The following is an 11,920-nucleotide window of genomic DNA, read 5'->3' on the forward strand; positions in this document are numbered from 1 at the left end:
ATTATAAAGTGGGGCAAATTTTAATTTTGATTTCCAAAGAGAAAATGCTTTTAGTTTATAGACAAACCATAGACGAAGCTGTGACGTGCAGTATCTCACAGTTCATTTCATCCATGCCTGCAGTGGGCAGGCCATACATGGCGTAAGGTTAAACACTCCAGTTGGGATTTATAGAGGCCTAGCAGGCTACTTCCAATGCCACCCAGTCCTCAAGAAGGAAAGGGGCCATGTCCTGGCTGGACAGGCACCCAGACCCCCACTCCCCGCCCCCCTCATCCCCTGTTCCTTTAAGCCTAGGCTGGAACTTAATGAGGAAGTCAGGTTTGGGTAAAGCTCAGTCATGCTCTAATGGCTACCTGAAACTTTCCAAAGGCCCTCAATAAATATTGGTGGTTGGCTGGCTTTGTCATCTGACTTTTCATCCCAGAGTAATTGTTGAAAAAGAAAGTTGGCTGAGATTTACAGCTACCTCTTCTCACTAGGTGGGTGGTTGGGCTCGGGAAGGAATGAGAACCATCCCATTGACACAGGAGAAACTGTTCCCCAGCCAACACAGTGAAGGAAATAGTGGTTTAGAAAGAATCTTAAAAATCACTCAAAGATGATTACAGGCTGTCACTGAGAAATGAGGAAGGAAGGGCTTTCTTTTCGACTACAGGGTGCATAGCTCCACCATCAGAAATTATTATTTTATATGTAGGCCAATGGTAGTCTGTGTGCCTTTGAAAAGTAAAGAGCAATAATAACTTAAGTACCTGGTATGACTCACAGAGCATCCAGGTAGATTACACAGGCCATATATGAAAACTGGGCTTCTTACTTTATAACATCTTGCATGTTTCTAGAGTCACTGCTAGGAAACAGTCCCCGAGTGCCTACTCTACAAAGGACACTGGGCATGGGGATTGAGAGAGCATCAAGCCACAAAGCTCTAGCTGGGCTCACCCTTTAGCTCAGGAGGGAGGATGGAGGGTGGTGGCGGGGGTAGGTGTATAGTGCATGCTGCATATGCAAAGCTGCAATGAGTGACACAGCCCTCTTCCTGGTGTTCACAGGGCTCCACTGAAGGAGAACAGAATTTCCCCAAGTGCCCACGCACTGAAATGAACCTCCTCCCTCAACAAAGCAGGTAACTTAGCTGCAATTTAAATTGGCAAAGGTGTGCTGTTGACTAGCTATTGAGAAAGTGGGTGGGGAAATCATCTCCAGCAAACATATCCTTGGATAACTTTCAAGTCCTAATCCCCAGGGTTCATCTTGCATTCCTCGTCCTTCCTCTCATGCCCTTCACACCTTTAGGAATAAATAGTCAAAGCACAGTGAGAGCACCTTGCAGTGTGCTGAACGGCGGGGTGCCCATTTGGAAATACATGCACCCTGACGTTATTTGGGCAGAACTGGCAAAAATATAGTTACATTTTATATTTAAGGATGAAAACGGTGAGTCACCCAAATCCACCTCTGCCTTCAGTTTCCCTGCTCCAGTGAGGTCTAAGGGGGCTTCTTGGGTTGTGGCAGCTTCTCTTCAGTTTGCCTGCTCCTAGTTCCTGGGCCCAGGACTGAGAGAGAATAACAAGGTCGATGGGGCCAAGCTCATGATTGAAAAGACTTGTCTCAGTCACACTGCTTAGCAGCTGGGCTACTCTGGTCACCCTCAATAAGAAACATCCCCGGATACTCACTAAAGGCAGGAACCAGGCATTGTCAGGTCTCCCGGACGCCTGACATGTCACAGTGAACTATTTATATTACTTAACACACCTACTCCAGATATTTAGTGGTTCTATGGGGTGTGAAACAATTGTAACTATACATTTTTATGTCAAAAGTAGAGGCCCGGTGCATGGATTCGTGCACTGGTGGGGTCCCTCGGCCTGGCCTGTGGGGATCGGGCTGAAACCGGCTCTCTGACATCCCCCAAGGGGTCCTGGATTGCGAGAGGGTGCAGGCCTGGCTGTGGGACCCCACCGGTGCACAACTGGGGCTGGGGAGGGACTGCAGGAGGGTTCCAGGGCATGTGCGGCTCGTCTCCTCCAGTCCCGATCGGCCAGACCCCAGCAGCAAGCTAACCTACCGGTCAGAGCGTCTGCTCCCTGGTGGTCAGTACACGTCATAGCGACTGGGCGACCGGTTGAATGAACGTTCAGACACTTAGCATATTAGGCTTTTATTATATAGGATAAGATATCACTGCCCAGAGAATCAAGAAATGAAGCATAAAGACCATCTAGCTTTTTATTTCAAATCTCTTTCCTGATACTTAAGAGTAAAACCTTAAAAACCATTCATTTGTCCATCTCAAGATAAATTTGTTGAATAATTACTCTTTGCCAGGACCTGGACTAGGCATTAAAGATATAAAGTTTTTTTTAAAGAAGATTAATCTATAGCCCTTGCTACTAAAGAACTAACTGAAAATCAATACCTTCCTAAGAGTCTCTTCATGCTTTAAAGAACTTAAATATAAAAATGCCACTAGACTGAAAAATACCCAAAGATTCCTTCATGGTCAGGTTAGAAATTAAGGTATATTTAAGGGAAAGAGAATGAGATACAAAGGAATTAAAACCTACCATTCCATAAAAAGAAATGAAATTCTGATACATGCTATGGATGATCTTGAAAACATTATGCCAAGTGAAATAAGCCAGACACAAAAGCCATAAAGACAAATATGGTATGATTAGATTTATATAAAATATCTGGAATAGACAAATTCATGGTGATAGAGAATAGAATTAGAGGTTACTAAAGGTGGGAGGTGGGGAGAATAGGGTCTGCTGCTTAATGGGTACAGAATTTCTGTTTGGGGGGGGGGTGATAAAAACTCTCTTGAAATAGATAGTGGTAACAGTTACACAAAATTGTGAATGTGATTAATACAACTGAATTATACACTAAAAGTGGTTAAAATATCATTTTTAATATTATATATATTTTACCACAACGTTAAAAAGCAATAACGTAATATCCCAAAGCCCATTGAATTGTACCCTTAAATGGGTGAACTGTGCAGCATGTAAATTATATCTCAAAAAAGCTGTGTGGGTTTTTTTTTTTTTTAAAAAAAGACCATTCTTTACATGTTAACATATTACTCTGTCATCTTGTAAAGCTCTTAATATTCTTAAATAAATTGACCGGGAGCAGAAGCAGGTGATCAATGTTTGAAATACTATGATTCACATTCCTTACTAAATGCCTAGGTTTTACAAATCATTGCTAATCCTTTGGGCAGTTTAGAACACAGAAGAGCCCTCTGTCTTTTGGATATCTGGCTAAATAACTAATTGACAACCTTGCAATGACTAAATAACAGACCATTTAAAAAAGAATCTCTTGATTTGACTCTTCTTGAATACAGCCAGCCAGAAAAGTGTGGTTGAAATCAGTCAGAACCAAGCAAATGACAACCTTCCATTTTTACACCTCTCAGTCGTAGGTCAGCTATAGATCAGAGGGTGGCAGTATCTAGAAAAATGCCAGGCACACATGGGCTTTCGAGACATAGTCATTGAACTGAAAGAACAGCTGCATCTACTGCTTCGGGAACTGGCAGGGCCCCTGGTCAGATAAAAGCACTTTGAGGGGGTGGCCGGCCAGCCCAGAGAGCCCCTGGGAGCTGGTTACTTGTGGGCTCATACCTGCTTTCTCTGCGCGTCCCTCAGAGGTCAGTCGGCAGCTAGACCAAAGAGTGCCCTTCTAAATAAGTATCACTAAGAAGTCCAGGTCTAGACGGAACAGAATGAGGTCAGCTATTTCAGAAGCATTTCATGCCGGTGAACATATATTTCAGAAAAGGCCATCATAACCTTTTGAACTTAGCGAATAGGTGAGCCACTCCTGTTGCCTCGAAACAATAGTAACAAAACAAAAAATAAAAATAATAAGTGGGGAAACCCAGAAGTGAACTACTTTTACATTTCCCATCCCAGAGGTAATAAAGTAATATGATTTAGATAGAATTTGCTGCCAAAAGCCAGTAAACCTTTTCTATCCTACTAGTCAAATACAAATAACAGGGAACAAGGATTATATATTTTTTAAAAAGCATTTGAAAGAAAATAAGGTGGGAATAATAATCTTTTACTGTGTGGCTACTGAAGGTGCCTGTTTTTGACTAGACAAAGGGAAATTAAACCTCCCACAAGTGAGTTAGCCATCAAACATGGTCAGAAAAATAGACTCTAGAATGTCAATTCTAGTTGCAGTGGGGAGAAAGCTCATGAGCTCATTGTCACCTTCCTAGACCCTTAAAACAAATCACATAGTCATAGCAAAATGTCCCAAACATACCCTGGGTCCGAATCCCGTCCTGGCTCTGCGGGATGAGAAGCCTGGATCCAGCCCTTCGAGGAGAGCTTCGATTCCTCCATCCTCGGACCAGGGCCCCCACCATGGTTGTTGACAGCATGCTCCCCAGGCAGCTGTGGCCTGGGAGTGGGAGGACGGCTGTCAGGCTGCCACCTCAGGAGAATCCTGTCCACCTGGGATGAGGTGCTACACCCAAGGCAGACAGGTCTGGGCAGTTCCGCCCGCCTCCATCCTCCACCCACACACTCATCCATCTCATGTTCGCCTCCCTCGGGAGGCCCGGGAAAGTGTGGCCAATGAGACAAGCAAAAGCAGACAACAAGCAGCAAAAATCAAAATGAAGATATGAATAGAGTCATTCAATAGCAGAGGATGGTCAATGTTACAGCAGTGCCAATCGCCTCCTATGAGAGCTTCTTTTGTGTGTTTGTTTTTGATTCGTTCCCTGTCACTTAAGAAGTTAAGTCCAATTTTTCAACCTTTAAAAATGACTGTATGTGGGTGGTCCACACACCTATGCACCTATTTCCTCTCCTGAATAGGAAGAGCTTTCAGGCAGTTGTGTTTCCAAAGAGATCCATTCTTCTAGATAAACAGAATTTGTTTACAAAATATGAAAAGTATTTCTAACGTTCTGAGGGTTCCCTTCCCAGAATTATATCAGCTTTTGTGGATGAGAAAAGTTGACTAAGGGGATTAAATAAAAATTCACCATCATGTAAACTCCCAAAGGCTTTTAAAAAATGAATTGATTTCAATGGCCTAAGTCTTCTCTCTCCTGGTGTGGTAGCTGGAGTTACCACATGACTGAGTAGGTGGAACCTGAGCTTCATGTATACAGCACATTGCTCACACATGCCCCCTACTGGTCAAGATGCCAGGTGCATATGGGTTAGAGAGGCTTTAAGGCTGTCGGAGGGGCAAGGAGTTGAAAGTTCTAGAATCCCTTGGGTATCTCCACATGCTGCATTCATCCAGCCCGGGTGGTACTGAGATTGGATTAATTACGGACAGCCTAGGTTCTGATATTATGGATTGTCCTTAGGACTTTATGGATCATGCAAATAGAACGATCCATGCCCCATTTCACTCTTTCTCTCCCTTCCCCAGATACACCACATTTAATAAGATCAAGGTTGTTTTTGCAGGACAGGCAAATTCCCAAAACTACCCTGAACTGACAATAATTTTTCTCAGAAAGCTTACAGTTTACTAAAAAGCAGCAGTGTTTTGAGGAGACAGATTTTTACAGTCATTTAGTTGAAATTTCCCTCATTTGCTAATTATTTTGACATTTCCAAAATTTAAAAAAAACTTTAGTATCATTTCAGGTGGAGGGACAGTAGAAATGAAGGATGGGAATCTTAAATGGCATGAGAGCAGGAAGCTGCTGACTCTACCCCTGCACCCCAACATCAATGTACTGGGGACAGTGCAATCTTGGGGGCAGCATCTGATGAAAGACACAAATTCTGTTGCTCCCCGAGGTGTGCCTCTCCTTCCTCACTAACGTGGGGCTCCCTTTGCCATGGGCAGCGAGGGCAAAGGGCAAAGGAGCCTTCAACACTCTCAGTTCCTGTGACTCCTTCGCCGCCCCCCCCCCCGCCCCCCACACACACACCCTGAGTCACAAAGACGGACTGAACCTGCCTTCTGCTGGGGACAACCCTGTGGGTATAGGGTAGCATCTGGGGACAGGACCACAGGGGACCCAGGGCCTTTGCCTGGTCTTGGTTTGGAGGTGAGGGGTGAAGCAGGGATCTTGAGGATGGTCCAGGGTCCCCAGTCAGGGGGGCAGAATCAGGAGACTGATGGCTGGGGATGAGGCTGGGCAGGGATATCAGGAGAGGCCCTATTGGGACAACGGACACCAGCATCCTTGGAGCGAGGTGGCAGGGAGAACACAGTGATGCTGAAGGCAGAAGATGAGCCACGAGAACCAACCATAAACAACTCCTCACACTATCTCAGTGGGAGCCCTCCTTTGAGGCCTTGCTGCTGCCATGCAGCCGAGATCCCTATAAACAACAGACACCATCCCCACAGGGCGAGCCAGAGGTCCAGGGTGGGGGATATGGACTCTCGGACATTTCTGAAGCACAGCAAACTGCCCACACTCAGCTGTTATCAGCCACCGCGGTGATAAGGAAGCATGTGAGAAAGGTCACTGGAGCCAACTGATGCTTCCGATAAAATTCCCCAAGCCTCCTTCGTGTTCCCAGAGTCCCCTGGGCACACACCACAGCCCTGCTCAGCCGTCCACTCTCTTACATCTGTCCCACTCAACCAGCCATCCCCAAACCTCCCCGCACAGCAGAAACACTAAGTACAGATTCCGGGGCGCCTGCCGAAAGGACCGCTCTCCTAGGCCTCAGACAGCGCCAGGGAGCCTGCATTTCCTCCGGCTGCCAGCACCTTCCTTCATCGCCAGCCTGGGCTCCATCCAAGGGCCGTATGAAGAAACCAACTCACTCGACGGTGGGCTTCCTGCTGGCCTGCACCATCCCTGGGCCCAGCGCGGTGTGTAGCCAGCACACAGCATGTGGGGTGAAGAGAACCAACACCGTGGCCAGGCGTCCAGCAACATCCCCCCCTTGTCTCCACATCAGTCAGGCCGCCTGACACCTCAGCTTCCATGACATCCTGTGCTTCTTGCCACGACCCCCAACACCCCTTGGTGACAGGAGCCATCTCATGACATCACCCTGTCTTTTCTGCAGCCCAGACCCCTCAGAGCCCCCACTGTTCACTCGCCTGTGATGTTTGGGTCCAGAACATGACCTGTCAAGGCGGCCGTCTGCTGTCCCTTCACCTCCACAAAGAACGGCTTCATCTGGGCGTCAGGGGTCTCCGGTCCCCGATACTGTTGAGACGGGGTCTGTCCACGAACTCAAGGCTCAGCTTGCACAGCAGCCTCGGACACTTTGCCGCCCTGAGATTGCCGGTTGTGGCAGGTGGACACTCGGTGTCCAAGGTTTTCCCCAACAGGAAGCTGAGCAACGGCCGTGACTGCTCTGGGAAAGGCAGTCAGGAAGAGGAAGTGGAGTAATATCCTGCCCGTGTAGGTCAGCCCGCCCTTCCCAATGCTGCGCATGTACTTCCCGCCACAGACCCGCCACGGTGGCCCTGTGCCTGCACCAAGATGTCCCTGAAACAAGGGAAACGGCTCGGCCCTGAGAGCATGAGGTCACTCTCCCCAGCTCCGCCTGATTAGAACCCCCTCCCACTCGTGCAGAGGGACATGCTGAGGAAGGAAACGCACTTTCCCCTTAGACAGCACATCTAGAAACCCAGCACCAGCTGAAGGCTGCTTGAAGGCCAGTATGGCTCCCAAAAACTTAGTTCATAGATGTTTGCTTCCACTTTCCCACGGAGACTATGAGTGACCAACTGTTTTATCAATCTCATAAACACAAGTACTGTCCTCAAGGCAGTGTCTGAATTATAGTAATCTCCCCAACTAGTCTTTAATTCACTACACACACACACACACACACACACACACACACACACACACACACTAGAGGGCCTGGTGCACAAATTCATGTACAGGTGGGATCCCTAGGCCTGGCTGGTGATCAGGGCTGATTGGGGCTGGGCCAATCAGGGCCTGCCAGCTGGGGTGAGGGACGGGATGTGGGAGGTTAGCCGTTGGCCCGAGAGAGCCGGGCCTTGACCCCCCTGGGAAAGAGGCTGCATTTGCTGCCACTCACCCCCAGTTCCCAGCCCCCTGGCAGGATTGGGAAAGGAGGCAATGGTCACTGGGCTGGGTGCAGAAGAAATGGCCACCGGCTGCCAACGCTGCTGGCCGGCCATGGGAGGTTAGCTGTGGGAGCACACTGACCTCTAGGGGGCAGCTCCTGCATTGAGCATCTGCCCCCTGGTGGTCAGTGCATGTCATAGTGACTGGTCGACCAGTCGTTCTGGTCATTTGGTTATAAGGGCTGTTTAGGCTTTTATATATATAGATATAGTATAGTTAATCCTCACCCAAAGATATTTTTTCATTGATTTTTAGAGAGAGTGGAAAGGAGGAAGAGAGACAGAGAGTGAGAAACATGGATGTGAGAGAGACACATCAATTGGTTGCCTCCTGCACGCACTCCGACCAGGGCTGGGGATTGAGTCTGCAACTGAGGTACAGGCCCTTGACTGGAATTAAACCTGGGACCCTTCAGTCCACTGGCCAATGCTCTATCCACTGAGCCAAACTGGCTGGGGCACTCTGTGATATTGGTGAGGGTGGGGGGAATGTACTTTCTGCCCACATAAAATCCCCACAGCCTGGAATAATGCCTGGCACATAGTATATACTCACTGAGTACCTGTAGAATGAATGAATGAATGAATGAATGAACAACTGTTGTGCACTGGGGACTCTGGTATAATCAGGGTACATGGTATTTCTATTACAGCTGTTGTAATTTTTAAAAACATGCTATTGTTATAATTAGATATAATATCTATAAAGAAAGTGGCCCATAATTATACAATCATGCCCATGGGAAATATGATCTACTTTATCACACCAATTTTATTTAATGGATCCTTCAAAGAGAGCACTATGGTGAAGTGTGGGTTGCTGACATTTATCTCAAACTCAGATTTAAGATTTATATCTGCTATGCCCCTAGATTCCTATCTATATTGTTGAACACAGAGCCATAACGTTCAAGAAGTTTAACAAAGGACTGAACACCTCTTGCAGCTTAGCATTCATTGTAAGATTAGAACCTTGGTTAAAATGCATTAACAACTCTTAAACAACTTAAGAATGCAGCAACTCAAGTAAAGGCAACAGAGTCTTCTCATGTCCAACTCTGAATATAACTTCAAAAATCGTTTCCACATTTATTTTCTCCTCTACAAGACAAGGAAATCTTACATGAGCGTGGTACCTTCACTTACTTATGCAATTTAATAACAATTTGTTTAACACATTGGTTTTATGGAAAATTATTAATATTTTTGTCCTTTTTTCAGGCATTATCTATTTTTCTCAGAGATTTCTCTAAAACTATAAAATCAATGTTAACCTAATATGATAAGTCCCAGGTTTCCAAACCATATTTAAAAGGCACCTAGAAATGTTTAGTCTTTAATTCACATAATCATTCATTTACTCATGGATGGCTGGAACAGATTTCCAAGAAAACCTCAACATTTGGCAGCTGGAAATAACCATCTGCTTTAGCAAAACCTTTGTTATTTGTAAATCCACCCTGAAATCTGAACCCTATAAAACTGCAGAACTCTATATTAGATTGGTGCAGAACCTTAAACCGGAGAATGTGCCAGCATTTCTCTCTCTCTTTTAAAAGAGTACGCAGATTAATTACAGGGCGCTGATTGACTTGGATTAGTCTTGATCCCTGTCTGCAGAAAATTAATTCCTACCACTTACATCAATTAGATTGGGTCAAGATGGGTAATTCAGGCTCAACCGAATAGAAAAACTTCTGTTTACGAAGGCATCTGAAGTGAACCCCGATTGTTTCTGTTAAGAAATTATTCTTGTTTATATGTGGAGCATTATTAATGGCACAAGGAGTTAGATTTCTCCGTGCTCACTTCATAGAGTTATTATTACTTGCTCAGGTCCTGCTGAATTTCGGTGTTTCATTGGGAGCAGAAAAAGTGGGGAAACATTTTACCTTTTTTTGGATCCCATTTTGTCTCTAAGTATCATTCATACTAACATTTAAGGGGTCACAAATACTATCTACATTAAAAACAAGGGGATGCATTAAAAATAACTCCTAAGACTTCCTGCTTGACTCTTGCTAAAAACATTTGATAACAGACTATTTCATGAATAAAAAGGGAGCTAACTGGGTTTAGCTCATGGAATTTGGGTGATCTCACGCGGGTCACCTCCTTCTCACAGTGACCCTTTCCGGCTGGTCTGGACCTCTCCCTGGACCCACTGGAGGTGTATTCCTCCCCATCTCTCATCTGCTGTGGCGGTGAAAGGCTCCCATGCCTGGCAGTCCCAGCACTCTTTTCTTGTTTCTGAGCACAGCAAGGAAGTGAGCAGGGATATACTACTTTTATCCATAATTTTAAACGGCTATAGCTACCGCTCTTCACCAAATAGTATAAAAGATTAGCCATTTGAGGGATTAGGAAAGCTAATCTGTTTGCCTCAAGTTATATGGAAAGCAGAGAGTTTGGACATCAGATTTTGGAATTTTTCCTAAGAAAGACAACATTCTACATGAGGGGTTTGTCAGGTGCTGTGGCACACACAGGTGGGCCGCTGAGCTGGTCCTTGTCTGTGTGTATCAGAAAGGGATCCATATCACGGAGATGTCCCTAGAGGGGATGATATATGAACGGATCCCAGAAGAACAAACAGGAATAAATAGGAGTCAGCAGCCTGGAGCTGGGGGTGGGGCAAGGGGCAGGGACAGGGAGTCCCACGTGCACAGACCATAGTGCCAACTGGGGGGAACTGTAAGGTAGAAACTGTGGTGTGTGTGTGTGTGTGTGTGTGTGTGTGTGTGTGTGTGTTAGTGTTAGGAGTTATAAAGAGGGGGAGAGACAAGATTACAGAGGTAAGCAGGAACCAGGCCATGAAGGGTCTCATAAATCTTAACAAAGAGTTTGACTTGGTTGTGAAGCGATGAGATGGTTTTGAAAGGTTTGAAAATGAAGAGGACCACGATCAGCTCTGTGTTTTGAAAAGGCTCTCAATGAAATTCAAAAACAGACTGGAGGTCCCGGCCGGTGTGGCTCAGTGATGGAGCGTTGACTCATGCTCCAAGAGGTCACTGATTCGTTCCTAGTCAGGGCACATGCCCAGGTTGCGGGCTCAGTCCCCAGCAGTGGGGTGCAGGAGGCAGCCTATAGATGTTTCTATCTCTATTTCTTCCTTCCTCTCTCTCTCTAAAAAAAAAATCAATAAAATATATATTTAAAAAAAGAAAACAAACAAACTGGAGGAAGCAAGAATGCAACTAGGGAGATGAAGACCAGCGAGGAGAGATGGCAGCAGCCTGGATAAGGCCGCTAGAGTGCGGAGCATGTGGTGTGAGGGTTGATTCAACAGGGTTGGGGTGTGAAAGGCAGGGAGGAGCCAGGGAAGCACTAAAGCCTGTGGTGGGGGCACCTTGGGGCTGGCATTGCCTTTCACTCACAGGGGTATGAATAGAAGAGCATGGGAGTTTGGGTTGTAGGGTGGTGGGTGATGCAGGAAGATGAGTTCTCTAATTTTGAGACACTTAGGCTACCATGAGTATTTTCCCCCACTATAATTACTTCTTTGAAAACATTTTGGATATGTATTGCTTCAGCATGTTTGAATTGCCCTCGTTACTCCTTCAGATTACAATCTGTCTCCTTCACATTCACTTCTCATACCGCAGTTGCTCAATAAGTGCTTATCTCACGATATTCTTGGGACAAATTCCCAGACAGAGCACTGCGGGTTCAAAGGGTAAGACGAACAATTCTTGCTGTGTAAGTCCAGGTTTTCCCCAAAGGATAGAACTCATTTACATGGTCAGCAGATGCATGAGTCTATCTATTTTCCAGGGTTGGTTTTTGACTTCACTTCATAGGTGTAAAATGTGTTCATTTTTAAACATGTATAATAGTTAAATTT

At 45.8% G+C, this 11,920-nt stretch overlaps 1 protein-coding gene across 1 annotated transcript in view; it reads right to left on the bottom strand.

Moving 5' to 3' along the window:
- Positions 1-4,453, bottom strand: part of PLEKHG1 (pleckstrin homology and RhoGEF domain containing G1) — a 109,072-nt gene extending 104,619 nt beyond the window's left edge. The window contains 1 exon segment of the mRNA XM_023744877.1: positions 4,297-4,453. Within this exon segment, the coding sequence (XP_023600645.1) occupies positions 4,297-4,414 (118 nt within the window). The 5' untranslated portion in view covers positions 4,415-4,453.
- Between the last annotated feature and the right edge of the window lie 7,467 nt (positions 4,454-11,920).

Source organism: Myotis lucifugus, unplaced genomic scaffold (genome assembly GCF_000147115.1).
Source record: "Myotis lucifugus unplaced genomic scaffold, Myoluc2.0 scaffold_494, whole genome shotgun sequence".
NCBI classification, from domain to species: domain Eukaryota; kingdom Metazoa; phylum Chordata; class Mammalia; order Chiroptera; family Vespertilionidae; genus Myotis; species Myotis lucifugus.